The 18,895-nt window shown below is 40.4% G+C and overlaps 1 protein-coding gene and 1 pseudogene across 2 annotated transcripts in view; one reads left to right on the top strand and one right to left on the bottom strand.

Moving 5' to 3' along the window:
- The window catches only part of HAUS6 (HAUS augmin like complex subunit 6), a 51,382-nt gene that overhangs the window by 11,045 nt on the left and 21,442 nt on the right, over positions 1–18,895 (bottom strand). For both annotated transcript variants that reach the window (XM_031014348.3, XM_055350647.2), the window contains 4 exons: positions 16,793–16,986; positions 14,502–14,628; positions 12,929–13,031; positions 6,503–6,584 (listed from right to left, as the gene is read on the bottom strand). In XM_031014348.3, the coding sequence (XP_030870208.2) occupies positions 6,503–6,584; positions 12,929–13,031; positions 14,502–14,628; positions 16,793–16,986 (506 nt within the window). The remainder of the gene's footprint in view (positions 1–6,502; positions 6,585–12,928; positions 13,032–14,501; positions 14,629–16,792; positions 16,987–18,895) is intronic.
- On the top strand, positions 10,182–10,281 carry LOC115935883 (uncharacterized; annotated as a pseudogene).

The raw sequence follows: 18,895 nt of genomic DNA, 5'->3' as shown, positions 1-18,895 counted from the left end.
GATTAGGGAGTGGTGATGACTCTTAACGAGCATGCTGCCTTCAAGCATCTGTTTAACAAAGCACATCTTGCACCGCCCTTAATCCATTCAACCCTGAGTGGATACAGCACATGTTTCAGAGAGCACAGGGTTGGGGGTAGGGTCACAGATCAACAGGATCCCAAGACAGAAGAATTTTTTCTTAGTACAGAGAAAAGTCTCCCATGTCTACCTCCCTCCACACAGACGCGGCAACCATCCGACCTCTCAATCCTTTCCCCACCTTTCCCCCCTTTCCACTCCACAAAACCGCCATTGTCATCATGGCCCGCTCTCAATGAGCTGCTGGGCACACCTCCCAGACGGGGCGGTCGCCGGGCAGATATTTATTTTTTTTTTGAGACAGAGTTTCACTCTTGTTGCCCAGGCTGGAGTGCAATGGCGTGATCATGGCTCACCACGACCTCCGCCTCCCAGGTTCAAGCGATTCTCCTGCCTCAGCCTCCTGAGTAGCTGGAATTACAGGCATGTGCCACAACACCTGACTAATTTTGTCTTTTTAGTAGAGATGGGGTTTCTCCATGTGAGTCAGGCTGGTCTCAAACTCCCGACCTCAGGTGATCCGCCCACCTTGGCCTCCCAAAGTCCTAGGATTACAGGTGTGAGCCACCACACCTGGCCCAGCAGACTTATTTTTAAGATTCTCTTGATACTTCATATCCAAAATCAATTTCTCATATGCTAAATTTTACTCTATAGCAAACATGTTACAGTTTCACAGTAATATCATAAGGTCAGAGTTTTAGTTTGCCACATTCTGTTGTATTTCTTAATCTTTTGTATTCCCTTGCCCTTTTGGATAAATATTAAAACTTTATGCAGCTTTTCATGCTAATTATAAAATGTTATTAAATTCTAAAATCTTCAAAGAAATGGTAACTTTTTTACTTTGGTCTTAAAAACCTTTAAAAATTAAAAGCCTAAAGCTTTTCTACTCTAGTTACTATAAGACAGGATTATCAAGACCACTTTCAACAGCATGCATCTTGGTACCTTCCTTTCTTCTTATAACTAGAAGTACAAAATTAATAGCATTGCAAAAATTTTATATCATAGTAAATGTAATTTTCAAACTTTTTCAAATATGCACTCTTAGAGTCTTTGCCTACGTTCCAAACATAATTGAAAATCACTGCAATCACTCAAGCTTCAACGTAGCATTGACAAAATATAATCCAGATATCAAAGGCAAAGGATTGATCATCTACTAGATTTTGGGGGAAACTTAAGATTATCAAAAAGCCCCCTGAAACAGAGCCAACAATCTATGGACCAATGCCACTAAGGTGCCACCACCACAAGAAGGTAAGGACAAAGGCTATGTCTTTCCCTAAGGCTATTCCCAGAGGCTAACACAGTGGTTGGTAGTGCAATATATACATGTTAACTATTTGATGGATTGATGGAATCGATGAGTAAATGCCACTTGAGAATGGAGTTCTATAGGTGACAAGCGTTTCCATTTGAATGATTCTTGTGGAACCTTATAGCAGAGAACAATGGAAACATTCTGTACCCTCCCCTCTCTCATTTCTGAACTGGCAACATGCTATTAAGCCTGCTAACATCATAATCTAAGACAAGTTTAAAGCAGCCCTGGCTCAGTCTTTATACTTCGTCCATTTGCCATGCCAGGATTGAGGCCCATGAAATCCTAGCACTGTAACAAAACAGAAGAAAGGATGGTGATCCCCTTGTGGAAATTTATCCTAAGGGAAGAACATAGAGAAAAAAGAGGAACACACTTTTTATAGTAGTAAAAAATAAAATTGAGAGAAAATTCAAGTCTAAAAATAAATGCAGTGTTACAAAGCTATTATCAATGAAAATTGGTTAATATGTTATTTAAACATACAGACAGCCAAAAAAATCACAACCGTTTATACTATGTTAATGTTTTAAAATTTGGGGCTGGGCGTGGTGGCTCACGCCTGTAATCCCACCACTTTGGGAGGCTGAGGCAAGCGGATCACCTGAGGTCAGGAGTTCAAGACCAGCCTCGCCAACATGGTGAAACCCCATATCTACTAAAAATACAAAAATTAGCCAGGTGTGGTCATGGGCGCCTGTAATCCCAGCTACTCGGGAGGCTGAAGCAAGAGAATCGCTTGAACCCAGGAGGCGGCAGTTGCAGTGAGCCGAGATCGTGCCATTGCACTCCAGCCTGGGCAACAGGAGCGAAACTCCGCCTCAAAAATAAATTAATGAATAAAATTTTGTACTTTAGAATTTTGCATTTTAAAATTTTTATTTAGATTGTATCCATCCTTCGATCACAGCCAAAATTTTTTTTTTTTTGAGACAGACTCTCACTCTGTCGCCCACGCTGGAGTGCAGTGGCGGGATCCTGGCTCACTGCAACCTCTGCCTCCTGGGTTCAAGCACTTCTCCTGCCCCAGCCTCCTGAGTAGCTGGAATTACAGGTGCCGACCACCACACCTGGCTAATTTTTGTAGTTTTAGTAGAGACAGGGTTTCACCACGTTGGCCAGGCTGTTCTCAAACTCCTGACCTCAGGTGATCTGCCTGCCTCAGCATCCCAAAGTGCTGGGATTACAGGCATGAGCCACCATGCCCAGCTAGAGCTAAATTTATATATCATGGTATACAAAACCCAGATAAGAATTTGGCTGGGGGGGGGGGGGGGAGTTACAAGTGATTCCTTAAAAACTTTAACCAATTATTTCTCATTTTTATTTGTTGTTGTCGTTATACCAATAATTAGGAGAAAAATAAAAATAGAAACTATAAAAAGAGAAAGATATGAGACTAGAATTCAATTTCTAACACAAATGACATTTAGCTGGCACGTATGCAAGATCATATTGCCCTCCTTATCTTTGAAATGTGGTATAGGAGAAAACATAGAAGTTAGATGTCTAGAACAACAGCATCATTACCATTAGAAATATCATGGAACTCCCCCCCCACACACACACAAACACAAAAAGCCACTGCAAAGAAAGCTAATGCTCACAGTGTACAGCAAAGGCATCACCAATTGCTGAATTCTGGTTTTAAGTATAATGCAGCCTCTCGCTCTGATCAGAACCAGAAATGGAAGCCAGGCAAGGTGGCTCACGTCTGAAACCCTAGCATTTTGGGAGGTCGGGGTGGGAGGATCACCTGAGCTCAGAAGTTTGAGACCAGCCTGGGCAACATAGTGAGACCTCATCTCTACAAAAAAAAAAAAAAAAAATTTAATTAGCTAGGTGTGGAGGTGCGTGCCTGCACTCCTAGCTACTTGGGTAGCTGAGATGGGAGGATCACTTGAGCCCAGGAGATCAAGGCTGCAGTGAGCTATGATTGCACCACTGCACTCCTGCCTGGGTAGCAGAGCAAGTCCCTTCTCAAAAAAAAAAAAAAAAAAGCCAGCAATGAGATTTATGGAAAAGACTACATATCTTTTGGTATCCATGAATGACAACTGCATGTGCTAGGGCTGATAACACTCTCTAAAAACTACATTCTTTCCATGCTTTTTTAGTTGAATAGTTTTATTGATCATATCCACATATGAATTTCCCAGTTAACTACATTATTACTGATAAAAGATGATGTATTGCAGATAAAATAGTGTAATTGCTGAACTACATGCAAAAAAGGTATTATTTTCTTTCATTAAGTACAGTCCACCTATGTTACATATTACTGATGGAACATGTAACTACATATACCTTTAACAGTGAAGAATTCTGAGCAGACTACTTCCACTTCCCAGAAACTTAGCTTTTCACAGGCCTTCTGTTTTATTCCGATATCTAGCAATGATAATCTTTCATATCCCATTAACCATTTATCCCTCACCACCAGGCCTTCCCCTACCTCCCTTCAGTATCTCAAATCTATAATTAAAATAATCAGAATATAACTAAAAGATTCAGGAGCTTAGAAGAAGACAGATGTGGAAATCAAAGTATATCTAATAGACCTTCTTCTTCCTATATTAAGAGTTTCCATTTGAACTAAATTCTTAGGGGTTGAGTTTCTGGCTCTTATAGAATTCTGATAGTATCTTGGTACAAAATTCTTCAAAAAGAATTTTTTTTTTTTCTTTTTCAGATAGAGTTTCACTCTTGTTGTCCAGGCTGGAGTGCAATGGTGCAACCTCGGCTCACCACAACCTCCGCCACCTAGGTTCAAGCAATTCTCCTGTCTCAGCCTCCCAAGTAAGTAGTTGGGATTATAGGCATGCGCCACCACACCCGGCTAATTTTTTGTATTTTAAGTAGAGACAGGGTTTCACCATGTTGGTCAGGCTAGTCTCGAACTCCTGACCTCAGGTGAGCCACCCACCTCAGCCTCCTAAAGTGCTGGGATTACAGGCATGAGCCACCGCACCTGGCCCCCCCCCCAAAAAAAGTTATCTTGAGGTTTAATGGGGTTCATGAATAAAATCTGCTATATGTATTAATCTAGTATCCCTATCAATCTTTAGTCCAGCAAAACACCTTAATCAAAATATTTAGTTTGCTCTCTCAAGGGAAGACAAATCGAAAACATAACTGAGTTTGGGAAGCACCAACCATACCCTCCCCTAGCCTGCCATAAAAAGAATTGTGATATGAGTGTAAAATGGGTAGGCCAGTAACTTTACTATCTCTTAACAACAGGTCCTCAGAGAAGATTTCATTATTTTTCTTTAGGCACTCAAAAAATTAACATCGAATCCAGATAGACTAAAATATGGTTCTTCCACAACTAGTCCTGACTGCCAGTGAACTAGATTACTGCAGAACCAATTACCAATAACTCAATTTTACAAAAAAAGTTTTAACTCTGGTTAGTGTTACAGCTTATTAACTTACTAAGATGGTATAGAATGATGAGTGCTTCATTTAAAATTTAGGATTTTCTTTTATAATTTTCCTAAGTATTTTATTTTCATCTGTCCCTCATCTACTTGGGGAAGTTGTAATGAAAGACACCTATTTAGGTTAAAAAACAATAAAACAACAAAAAAAAAACTAATAAAGGAAAGTTTCTTTGTGTTTGATTGCTACTTAATAATGTTTAATTTCAATGAAGAACTAATATGTTCCCCAATCGGATTACAAACATTTAGTTCACAGATTTTTTGCTCATATGATCTGTAATTAGTCCAAAATGGGATAATAGAGGAAAAAAAGGCAATAAAGAAAATAGGAATATTACTGGAGGAAGTTAGAACAAAGTCCAGTTTTTTCATATGTTAAATCTGGTGGTTATAGTAAATCAGAAGTTGTCCAATTTTTTTTTAAGCATGGAACTCTTCTTATCGAATAGTTTACCAAACACCACAGTATATAATATATATAAAAGAGCAAGTTGCCCAAGGCTAAAGTGGGAAAAGGCTGGACCAGCCACGGGTTATGTTAGATTCATCCACAGCACCAAATGGCACTACAGGATGTAGTCTGAAAACTATCTGGACAAGATGATCTCAAAGGCCCCCAAACACTTGAACTTAGTTTCAAAAAAGTTCACATACATAAAAAGGCAAAAACTCTCAAATTTGCATTAGATAATTTCCAAATAATCCCCATGAAACTCAATATTTAGATAAAGAATAGAAGAGGAAAAAATGCCCATGTATCATAAATGTTGGATCTTTTCTGAAAATGTGGGTCTATGGTAGAAAAATATTGTCCAGTTAAAAGGGCAAAATTGGCCGGGCGCGGTGGCTCACATCTGTAATCACAGCACTTTGGGAGGCCAAGGCGGGTAGATCACCTGAGATCAGGAGTTCGAGACCAGCCTGGCCAACATGGTGAAACCTCATCTCTACTAAAAATACAAAAATTAGCCAAGTGTGGTGGAAGGCGCCTGTAATCCCAGCTACTTAGGAGGTAGCCTGAACCCAGGAGGGGAACTGTTTGAACCCAGGAGGCGGGGATGTTGCAGTGAGCCAAAATCGCGCCATTGCACTCCAGCCTAGGAAACAAGAGCAAGACTCCATTTCAAAAAAAAAAAAAAAAAAGGCAAAATTATGCACTATCCCAGAGTAAATAAGATTGGAAACTGGTTTAAGATGGGAATAAAATTAATATAGAAAAAAATCAATATAAAAATCAAATTCGGGTCAGGCACAGGGGGTTATGACCATAATCCCAGCACTTTGGGAGGCCCAGGCAGGAGGATCACTTGAGGCCAAGAGTTAAAGACTAGCCTCTGCAACCTAGAAACACCACACCTTTTGTTTTTCCTCTTAGTACAGACAGGGTCTTGCTATGCCTGGACTGGTCTAGAACTCCTGGGCTCAAGCAATCTTCCCACCTCAGCCTCCCAAAGTGCTAGGATTACAGGAGTGAGCCACTACCTCCAGTGATTGGTACGTTTTTACAATCCTCTTGTAATATAGAAAAGTTCTCCAACTCCCCAGCCGACCCAGAAGTCCAGCTGGCTTCACCTCTCAGTTCCATCTCTATTTTTTATAAAATAAGAGTTTTTTAATGTTTAACAAAAGAAAATCAAATTTGTTTTACCTGTTGGCTAGATCCCATAGAGCTCCCAAGGTATCACTGTCTCCTCTGCAACCATTTTCTTGGTTATGTTGCTTATGTGCATCTAAAGAAATTTAAAAATTGGTTACTCTTTAATTATGTTTGTACATTCTAACATTCAAGGATTCCTTGAAATTCAAGAACAACTTGTAAACAGAAGAAAACAGAAAAACCAAAATATGAACACTAATAGGAAAACATAATTATTCAATTGATAAGTATAAAGTGATGAGCAGAAAAGTAATAGAGAATATCTAGCTTTTATAAAAGAAATGATGGCTAATACTAAAACAAGTTACTCAAAGACTAAGAATCCATAATTCCCCAGTGTTATATGCTTCATGTTTACATACACAGATCATGAGATTATCACAAAAGCCAGCAAGGCCAAAAAGTTACAGTCTTAGCATATTTCAGTGCACATTTATGGTATCAGTCAACCTATATATTTATTCTTCAACCTATGACTGAATAACTAACTACATGCTACTACCATACCAACAATGGAAGAAAGAAATGAAAGATGAAAATGTTGCCTCCGAAGAGTCAGTCTAGGAAAGGATAGTGATGAGTCAAGTGTTATGTTATACTTCTACAGTATTATGACAGAAGTATATACAGAATTTAAGGAGGCAGAGGACAGACATCCAGCCCAGACTGCAGAGTGGGAAGAAGGCATGAAGGTACTGAGAGAACGAGGTACAAGTTGCTATGATGGAGCACAGGGTACATCCAGTGGAAGCATGGTGGGAAATAAGATTGGTAGAGAAAGCCATGACTGGATTACAGAAGATCTGATATTCCAAGGGCTCGACCTCTTTCATCATGTTACCTTCTGAAAGGCTTTCCCAATTTGTACATGTCCAAAGTGGAACAGAAGCCATAATGAAAGATGACACCATGAAAAACAGGCAGTTACAGAAAAGAAGTAAGGATTACAGAGGTAAAAAGTATATACCTATGACTACTAAATACTAGACAGACAAGTCAAAAAGCAGATTAAACATAACTAAAAGATAATCAGTGAGTTATAGGAGGTATCTAAAGAAAATACCTAGAATGAAGCCATGAGATACAAAAAAGTTGTAAATATGAATGAGAAGTTAAAAGATATGAAAGACAGAATTAGAAGTCCCAACAATAGGAGTTTCAGAAGAAAAGGATCAAAAGAATAAGAGATAAAGTAATATTTTAAGAAATATTGGTGAATAAGTTTCTAAACTGAAGATATGAGCTTTCTGAATAAATAAGCACACACAAATCCCAAATAGGCTAAATAAAACAAAACTACATTTAGATATATCCCAGTGAACCTGCATAATACAAAAGAAAAATATTTTCTTTTTTTTTTTTTTTTTTTTTTTGAGACAGGGTCTTGCTTTGTCACCCAGGCTGACTGCAGTACCACAATCATGGCTGACTGCAGTACCACAATCATGGCTCACTACAGCCTCGACTTCCTGGGCTCAAGCAATCCTCCCACCTCAGCCTCCCAAGTAACTGGGGCCACAGGTGCATGACACCATGCCCAGCTAATTTTTTGTGTTTTTTCATAGAGACAGGGTTTCACTTTATTGCCCAGGTTGGTCTCCTAGGCTCAAGCAATCCTCCTGCCTCAGGCTCCCAAAGTGCTGGGATTACAGGCGTGAGCCACCACGCCCAGCCAAAGAAAAACCTTAAAAGCAACCAGAAATCAAAAATTAACTAACTATAAATGGGCCGAGCCCAGTGGCTCATGCCTGTAATCCCAACACTTTGGGAGGCCAAGGTGGGCGGATCACCTAAGGTCAGGAGTTTGAGACCAGCCTGGCCAACATGATGAAACCCCGTCTCTACTAAAAATACAAAAATCAGCTGGGCATGGTGGCACATGCCTGTAATCCCAGCTACTTGGAAGCTTGAACTAGGGGAAGCACTTGAACCCAAGAGGCAGAGGTTGCAGTGAGTGGAAATCATGCCATTGCACTCCAGCCTGGGCAACAACAGTGAAACTCCCTCTCAAAAAAAAAGAAAAAGAAAAATTAACTAACTACAAATGGGCCAGGTACGATGACTCACACCTGTAATCTCAGCACTTTGGGAGGCCAAGGCAGGCAGATCACTTGAGGTCAGTAGTTCAAGACCAACCGGTTCAACATGCTGAAACCCCGTCTCTACTAAAAATACAAAAATTAGCCAGGTGTGATGGCACACGCCAGGAATCCCAGCTACACGGCAAGCTTAGGCAGAAGAATTGCTTGAACCCGGGAGGCAGAGGTTGCAGTGTGCTGAGATTGCGCCACTACACTCAAGCCTGGGTAATAAAGACTCTGTCTCAAAAAAAAAAAAAAAATTAACTACAAATGAATGACAAGTAGACCAAGAGCAAATAGCCTCAAAAACAACAGAAAACAATGAGATTATATCGTCGAAGTGTGAAAGACAAATAAATGTCAATCTAGAATTCTATATCCAACTAAACTATCATTCAAAAATGAGTGCAAATGAAGACATTTTCAAAGAAAGAATGAGAATTTTACTATTCAGAGTCCAAGAACTAAGCATATACTTTGAGATACACTTCTCAAAAGGAGAAGAACAAAAGAATAGACCAAAAAAGTCATTAATCATGTTGCTCAATTTAAACATAGTAATTGTTAAAAACAATTTCTATCAATGTCATTAAAAAAGACAGGCATTATTGTAGAATAAAAGTTACTACGAAAATAAAACAATCACATGTAATGAACTAACCCTCCCTGGATCCTTGTTTAAAAAATACAAACATTAACAAAGAACCTTTTGGAAGATAATAAAAAATTTTCATTTATAAACTTTAAAAAAGAGGAAGAACAATATTACATATTGTTTATAGGTCTATACATATGTAATAAATTTATTTTATAAACATACATCAGAATAAAGATTAGATTCAGAATAGTGATTACCTCTGTGAAATCAGTAAGGAAGGTGAAGAAAGGTGGATATCCAAGGATTAACTACATATGTACATTTTTAAAAACCTAAAGTGAATATTGCAAACCTTTGCCAAAAAAAGGTGTTTAATAAACAAGTATTTATAATATTATTCTCTGTACTTTTGAATATGCTGAAATATAATTTTAAAAAACATTTTTAAAGTAAATTAAGTAAGATGCAATATGTAAGGTATAGGAAGGCGGAAAAGGTTGTTTTACCACAAAAAATATAATGTTGAAGTAGCCCAGCTCAGATCAAGGTTCTATACTAGGAAAAAAAAAAAGGACTCCCAAGAGTACAACTTCCAACTGGACTTCCTAAACGGACACATTTTCCCTCAGTATAAAGGCAAGTAGAGAAACCTCCAAATGGACATGAGAATTTCATAGATTCGAAGGGGTAAACTAATCCTGGCAAGAGTGCAAAAGCCCTTTCCCAACTGAAATGAAAACACAACACAACCCTAAGAGCTCTGTTGACTAGCGGATCTCAAAAAAAAAAAAAAAAAAAGAGAGAGAGAAATAATTCAAAAATAAAAAATAAAAATAAAAGAGATAAAAACAAAACCAAGAGCTATCAAAAGAATTCTACCATAATTAAGGACTGTCCAAAGCCACCATGGAACCAGGATGCTCTATCTGAAGCTCCCCCTCATTTATCAAACCATGCAGCCTTTTATTTTTTTTAAGAGACAGGGTCTCATGCTCACTTCAGCTACACATATATTAAAATTGGAACAATACAGAGATTAACATGGCCCCTGAGCATGCATAACACTAATTTTTAATTTAAAATAAATTTTTAAGTTAAAATTTAAGAAAAAGGGCCGGGTACGGTGGCTCACACCTGTAATCCCAGCACTTTGGGAGGCTAGGCAGGCGGATTGCCTGAGCTCATGAGTTTGAGACCAGCCTGGGCAACACGGTGAAACCCTGTCTCTACTAAAATATAAAAAATTAGCCGGGCGTGGCAGCGTGTGCCTGTAATCCCAGCTACTGGGGAGGCTGAGGCAGAATTGCTTGAACCCGGGAGGCGAAGGTTGCAATGAGCCGAGATCGCACCACTGCACTCCAACCTGGATGACAGTGAGATTCTGTCTCAAAAAAAATCAAAAAAATTTAAGAAAAAGAGAAAGAGAGAGAGAGGGTCTTACTCTGTTGTCCAGGCCAGAGCATTGTGCAGTGGAGCAGTAATAGATCATTGCAGCCTTGAACTCCCGGGCTCAAATGATTCTCCTGCCTCAGCCTCCTGAATAGCTAGGACTACAGACACACACCACCATGCCTGGCTAATTTTTCATTTTTTGTAGAGAATGGGTCTCACTATGTTGTCCAGGCTGGTCTCGAACTCCTGGGCTTAAGCAATCTTCCACCCTAGGCTTCCCAAAGTGCCGGGATTATAGGTGTGAGCTGCTATGCCCAGCCCTATGCAGACTTTTCTATGTCTTCTCTTCTGGTTGCACCTAAACTGAGCCTTGCTCTCTGGTGTATAATCTTTCCCAACCAGTGTCCTCCCCAAATACACCTGACTCTCAAACCAATTACCTATCCCAGTGATTAAGTCCTGTGCTAACTGCTGTCATGACCTTTCGCCTGGCTGAACTACAGCCTACAACTATTACCTGCTCCAATTTGGCTATATAATTTGTTTTTTATTCATTCATTCCTTATCTATCCTCTATTTACAGAACCTGTCTTGTACACATGTGCTAATTAACACAGGTTAATTATTGTACTATTCTTTCATGTTAAAAAAAATTGTGAGCTTCCACAAAAAACCTGTAGAGAATGTTTATAGAAGCATTACTCATAATAGTCAAAAGGTGAAAACAACCCAAATGTCCATCAACAGACGAATGGATAAACAAAATGTGGTAGAGGATACAATCGCATGTATTCATAAAAAAGGAATGTAATACTGACTGATACATGCCACAACTTAGATGAACTTTGAAAACGCTATGCTAAGTGAAAGAAGCCAGTCACAAAAGTCTATATATGATATGATTCCATCCATATGAAAATCCAGAACAGGGAAATCTGGAGACAGAAAATATCTTCATAATTGCTTTGAACTGGAGAAGTGAAGGGGGATTGGGGGGTGATAGCTAAAGGGTATGAGGTTTCTTTTTCAAGTGATGAAAATGTTTACAATTGTGATGATGGTTGCACATATTTGTGAATTTAGCAAAAAGCAAGAAATTGTACATTTTCAATGGGTGAATTGTACGATATGTGAATTATATCTCAACAAATCTGATTTTTAAAAATTGAACGCTGATACACGCTACAAGATGTAAAAAACTTGAAAATACTGTACATGTGGTGCCTCACACCTATAATCCCAGCACTTTGGGAGGCCAAGGAAGGAGAATTGCTTGGAATCAGTTTGAGAAAACATTGTGCAAAGTTAAAAACAGTGCCACTGAAAGAAGCCAGAAACAACAGGACTCATATTATATGACTTCATTTATATGAAATATCCAGAACAGGCAAATACATAGAGATAAGAAGTACATTAATGGGCCAGGCACAGTGGCTCACACCTATAATCCCAGCACTTTGGGAGGCCAAGGCGGGCGGATCATTCGAGGTCAGGAGCTAAAGACCAGCCTGGCCAACATGGTGAAACTCCGTCTCTACTAAAAATACAAAAAGAATTAGCCAGGTGTGGTGGCGCATACCTGTGATCCCAGCTCCTCAGGAGGCTGAGGCAAGATGGTTAATTGCTTGAACCCAAGGTAGAGGCTGCAGTGAGCTGAGATTGCGCCACTGCACTCCAGCCTGGGCAACAGAACAAGACTCCATCTCGGAAAAAAAAAAAAAAAAAAACACAAGTACATTACTGGCTGCCAGGGACTAGCGGGGAAAATGGAAGTGACTGATTAATGGGTTAGAGGGTTTTTTTGAGATGATGAAAATATTCTGGGGGCTGGGCTCAGTGGCTCATGCCTGCAATCCCAGCACTTTGGGAGGCTGAGACGGGTCAATCATTTGAGCCCAGGAGTTCAAGACCAGCCCGGGCAACACGGTGAAATCCCATTTCTACAAAAAAATAAAATATAAAAATTAGCCGGGTGTGGTGTCCCAGCTACATGAGAGGCTGAGGTGGGAGGATCACTTGAGCCTGGGGTGGTCAAGGCTACAGTGAGCTGAGATTGTTCGACTGCACCCCAGCTTGGGCAACAAAGTGAGATCCTGTCTCAAAAAAAATAAAAGAAAAAGTTCAAGAACTAGATAGTGATGTTGACTGCACAACATTGTAAATGTACTAAATGCCACTGAGTTATATACTTTGCAATAACTGAAATTGTGAATTTTATGTTACATGCATTTCACCACAATAAAAAAAAATGGAGGAAAAAGATAAGGCATTTAAAGAACTATTATTATAATGAAAAAGAATGACAGGAAGGAGGTTTCAAAGAGAAAAAATAAATAAATAACCAACCTGGAAGTGAAGCAGGATACTGACAAAGAATACTCTTTGCATACACTTCTTCTGAGGCAGGATCAAATGAAAGGGGAGACATTGGTGGTAAAAGATCTACAGACTTAAAACAGAAAATTCACAATTTTGAAGTAAACATATTTGCTAACTACCACAATAACAATGCTGAGTTAATCTATGAATAGATTATCTTCTCAATAAGAAAGTCAGAATTACCAAGCATGTATCAGATAACTATTTTTATTTATTTATTTTTCTTAAAGACAGGGTCTCAGTCCCTCGCCTAGGCTAAAGAGCAGTGACATTATCATAGCTCACTGCAGCCTCAAACTCCTGGACTTAAGCAGTCCTCCCACTTCAGCCTCTCGAGTAGCTAGGCCTACAGAGACACACCACAACACCCAGTTTTGGGGGTTGTTTTTGGTAGAGATGAGGTCTCACCATGTTGTCCAGGCTGGTCTCCAATTCCTGGCCTCAAATGATCCTCCTGCCTCTGCCTCCCAAAACAGTGGGATGACATGTGTGAGCCACCACGCCCAGCCCTATAACTATTTTTAAAGCAGAGTACAACATTAGGAGCAAGGGGGATTACTTAGTCCTTGAATTTCTCAAACATCATAGTACCTCACATCAAGAGGAGTCTTGTTTTCTGGCAGGGCACAGTGGCTCACGCCCATAATACCAGCACTTTGGGAGGCAGAGGCAGGTGGATCACCTGAAGTCAGGTATTTGAGACCAGCCTGGCCAACGTGGTAAAACCCCATCTCTACTGAAAATAGAAAAATTAGCCGAGCGTGGTGGCGGGCACCTTTAGTTCCGGCTACTTGGGAGGCCGAGGCAGTAGAACCACTTGAACCTCGAAGGCTGAGGCTGCAGTGAGCTGAGATTGTGCCACTGCACTCCAGCCTGGGCAACAGAGCGAGACTCTGTCTCAAAAAATAATAATAATAATTGTTTTCTTTTTAATACAATCCTTCGAATCTAAAAATATTAACTGTAAATGACAACAGCAACTTATGGATATTATATTATATATATTTAGAAAAATTACAGAAACCATAACATAGAAACTTTAGACTCAAATGAAAGATGACATACATACAACATTTCTAGGTCATTTGTAACACAATAAATTCACAAATTGCCATATACGAAACTATTCTCCAAAAGGCAAATTGGCTGAGTGTAGTGGCTCATGCCTGTAATCCCAGTACTTTGGGGAGGCCGAGGCAGGAAGATCACTTGAGCCCAGGAGTTTGAGACCAGCCTTGGCAATATAGGGAGACCCTATCTATAAAATTAAAGAAAAAATTAGCCAGGCTTGGTGGTGCACACCTGTAGTCCCAGCTACTCAGAAGGCTGAGGTGGGAGGACTGCTTGAGCCCGGAAGTTCAAGGTTACAACAAGCTATGATCATGCCACCGTACTCCAGCCAGCTATGATCGTGCCACTGGACTCCAGCCAGCTATGATCATGCCACTCTACTCCAGCCTGGGCAACAGAGCAAGACACTGTCTCAAAAAAAAAAACAGGTGGGTGGCGGGGAGGGCAGGGGCAAGTCAACATTACTTACTGGAGTCCAACCTTTAATTAGACTGAAAGGAGACAAACCAAGAAATTCTTTCCACTTTTTATGCCATTCTCCTTGCTTTTCAACAACAGAATGTCTTAGAGTTGTGAGATCATCTTTTATTCTATACCTATAATAGCATAAAAAAACTTTATTCAAAATATAATGATACAAAAAAAGCACTGAGTAAAATTTAAGAAAATAACAATAGTTGTAGAGAAGTGGAAGGAAATAGAAGTGAAAGTTCAATCAATATACCACATATAAATTAAATAAACTCTCACAGGTGAAAATTCAGAACCTAAAACACCTTTCTCTTTTTATGACCATAAAGAAGGCCAGGAGCAGTGTCTCATGCCTGTAATCCCAGCACTTTGGGAGGCCAAGGCAGGCAGATCACCTGAGGTCAGGAGTTCAAGACCAGCCTGGCCAATGTGGTGAAACCTCATCTCTAAGAAAAATACAAAAATTAGCCGGGCGTAGGGGTGGGTGCCTGTAATTTCAGCTACTAAGGAGGCTGAGGCAGGAGAATCGCTTGAACCCAGGAGGCAGAGGTTGCAGTGAGCCGAGATCGTGCCATTGCACTCCATGCACTCCAGCCTGGGAGACAAGAGTAAAACTCTGTCTCAAAAATAAAAAATAAATAAATAAATAAATAATTTTTAAAAATTAGTTTAAAAAAAAAAAAAAAGACCAGAAAGAGGCCGGGTACGGTGGCTCACATCTATAATCCCAGAACTTTGGGAGGCCGAGGCAGGTGGATCATGTGAGGTCAGGAGTTCAAGACCAGCCTGACCAAAATGGTGAAACCCTGTCTCTACTGAAAAATAATAATAATACAAAATTGGCTGGACATGTAATCCTGTAATCCCAGCTACTCAACAAGCTGAGGCAGGAGAATCACTTGAAATCAGGAGGCAGAGGTTGCAGAAAGCCGAGATTGTGCTATTGTGCTCCAGCCTAGGCAAAAAGAGGGAAATGCCATCTCAAAAAAAAAAAAAAATACACGAAACAATAATACATCTATTACTCCATTTTATTATTTTTTTCTTTTTTTTTTTTTTTAATTGAGATGGAGTCTCACTCTGTCACCCAGGCTGGAGGAGTGCAATGGTGCTATCTCAGCTCACTGCAACCTCTGCCTCCCAGGTTCAAGTGATTCTCCTGCCTCAGCCTACTAAGTAGCTGGCATTACAGGCGCATGCCACCACGCCTGGCTAACTTTGTCTTTTTGGTAGGGACGCGGTTTCCCCATATTGGCCAGAATGGTCTTGAACTTCTGACCTGAGGTGATCCACCTGCCTCAGCCTCCCAAAGTGCTGGGATTACAAGTGTGAGCCACCATGCCTGGCTACTCCATTTATTTTTAAGATAGAATTTTTTCCTTGCTCTAAACTTGAGTAGAATTTTCACTCCCACTCTCTGTCCATTCCTATAAGCAGCCCATACTTTCTATTCTTTCTGGTTAATTAAAAAACTGTTCGAAAGGCTGAGGCAGGTGGATCACCTGAGGTCAGGAGTTCAAGACCAGCCTGGCCAACATGGTGAAACCCCATTCCTACTAAAAATACAAAAATTAGCCAGGCGTGATGGCACGTGCCTGTAATCTCAGCTACTCGGGAGTCTGAGGCAGGAGAATCGCATGAACCCGGGAGATCACACCATTGCACTCTAGCCTGGGCAACAGAGCAAGACTCTGTCTCAAAAAAAAAAAGGGGCCGGGCTTGGTGGCTCACGCCTGTAATCCCAGCACTTTGGGAGGCCGAGGCGGGCAGATCATCTGAGGTCGGGAGTTCGAGACCAGCCTGACCAACATGGAGAAAACCCATCTCTACTAAAAATACAAAATTAGCCAGGCGTGGTGGCACATGCCTGTAATCGCAGCTACTCAAGAGGCTGAGGCAGAAGAATCACTTGAACTCAGGAGGCAGGGTTTGTGGTGAGCCAAGATCGCGCCATTGCACTCTAGCCTGGGCAACGAGAGCGAAACTCCATCTCAAAAAAAAAAAAAAAAACTTTTCTAAGGTTTTATGATTAGACTCAACAAAAGAAAACTACAGAAAAGCTAAAATTATTTCACAAAAAAATTATTCAGGGCAAATCATTTATTCCATTAATTTTCCTTTTCCTTTCTGCTTCATGTATATCTCCAAGAGTTGATTATGTAAGGTTTTTGAGTATTAGAATTCTCATACTTGTTTGCCAAAGCTGAAGAGCTATTAAAGTTATACAAGTTTTGTTGGGAAAACCACCCTACTCCTCCCACAGTAAAATAACAGATCTTTTTAGTGTACCTCATACGTTTCAGATCTGATAATCTTTCCTTCTGAAATTTGGTCTCTTTTTCAAGGTAGTGAAGGTCTACCATCAATCTTGCTTGATCAGCCTGACAACGTTCATATTTCATCACCTTCAAGACTTCATTTAATAACTGAATAACTGTTAAGAGGTTCAGTTTTCCAGCCTCATAAACATTTCCTATGTGCAACTAAGGAATCAGGAGGAGAAAAAATTGGTGAACTATAGGTTGTTACAACAAACTATTACATAAAAATATTTATGTTTTTTACTATTGAAGTTTACCTTAAAGAAGAGGGAAAGGCCAGACGCAATGGCTCACACCTGTAATCCCAGCACCCTGGGAGTTGGGGGTGGGGGGGACGGATCGCCTGAGGTCGGGAGTTCGAGACCAGCCTGACCAACATGGAGAAACCCTGTCTCTACTAAAAATACAAAATTAGCTGGGCGTGGTGGCACATGCCTGTAATCACAGCTACTCCAGAGGCTGAGGCAGGAGAATCGCTTGAACCCAAGAGGCAGAGGTTGCAGTGAGCCGAGGTTGTGCCACTGTACTCCAGCCTGGGCAATAAGAGCAAAACTCCATCTCAAACAAAAAAAAAAAAAAAAGGGGGGGGAGGGAATCAAATACCCCCAAACATAAAATGACGTAAATAATTTTGGCCCAATGAAAACTACTAGGAAAGAGTAACATGCCTTGCTACATTTTTTGCTACATTTTTATATTACACAAAAGGTTGAAAACTAGAATAAAAGAAATGTTAATAGATGGAAAGAAAAATAAAGATTGAGCAGAAACAGCAGATTTAGTGAAAAGACCATAAATTCATTTTTTAACAGAAGTTACAAATCAATGACCCCTAAAGGCTGTATCTGTACTTAAATATGTTTCTTTGGCTTGCACAGTTCTATGTCTTAAAACCATTTGAATTAGTTGCCAATTTTTTAATTTTAATTTTAATTTTAATTTTTTTTTTTTTTTGAGGCAGAGTCCCACTCTGTCTCCCAGGCTGGGTGCAGTGGCTCAATCTTGGCTCATTGCAGCCTCCGACCCAAGCGTTCAAGCGATCCTCCCACCTCAGCCTCCCAAGTAGCTGGGACTACAGATGTGCACCACCATGCCCAGCTAATTTTTGTATTTTTAGTAGAGATGGGGTTTCATCATGTTGGCCAGGCTGGTCTCAATACCTGACCTCAAGTGATCTACCCTCCTCAGCTTCCCAAAGTGTTGGGATTACAGGTGTGAGCCACCACACCCAGACAGTTTCCAATACTTTTTAAATCATAGATTTCACACAAAAATTATGGGCCAGGCACACTGGCTCACGCCTGTAATCCCAGCACTTTGGGGGCCGAGGCAAGAGGATCATTTGAGGTCAGGAGCTCTAAGCCAGACTGGCCAACATGGTGAAACCCCGTCTCTACTAAAGAGGTGTCTCTCTTCAGAGAGTCACAACAATATTTTATCTTTGTATCTCTCCAGCATATAGTAGATGCTTGATGAATTGTGTTTTCTAAGAAAACAAAAAAGTAAGCTATCCAGATAATGTCCCATAAGCAAGTAGAAATAACTGGATGGAGTTTGGGTTGATGAGGAGAGACTGCTAAAGTCATGAAATTGGTAAGAAAATACAAATACATTTATAATGAGGGAAAGAAAAAGAGAGCATTAAAAGAACCATGGAGAACATTATTTAAAAGTTAGATAGAAAGGCCGGGCATGGTGGCTCATGCCTGTAATCCCAGCACTTTGGGAGGCCGAGGCAGGCGAATCACGAGGTCAGGAGTTCGAGACCAGCCTGGCCAACATGGTGAAACCCCATATCTACTAAAAATACAAAAATTTAGCTGGGCATGGTGGTGGGAGCCTGTAATCCCAGCTACTCGGGAGGCCGAGGCAGGAGAATCACTTGAACCCAGGAGGCGGAGGTTGCAGTGAGCTGAGATCGCGCCACTGCACTTCAGCCCAGGTAACAGAGTAAGACCTAAAAAAAAAAAAGTTAGATAGAAAAAAAGAAACCAGGCCGGGCACGGTGGCTTACGCCTGTAATCCCAGCACTTTGGGAGGCCGAGGCAGGTGGATCACTTGAGGTCAGGAG

The sequence above is a fragment of the Gorilla gorilla genome, chromosome 13 (assembly GCF_029281585.2).
Source record: "Gorilla gorilla gorilla isolate KB3781 chromosome 13, NHGRI_mGorGor1-v2.1_pri, whole genome shotgun sequence".
Classification (NCBI taxonomy): Eukaryota; Metazoa; Chordata; class Mammalia; order Primates; family Hominidae; genus Gorilla; species Gorilla gorilla.
Note: the sequence above shows the minus strand (reverse complement) of the source record. Positions and strands in the feature narration are given on the sequence as shown.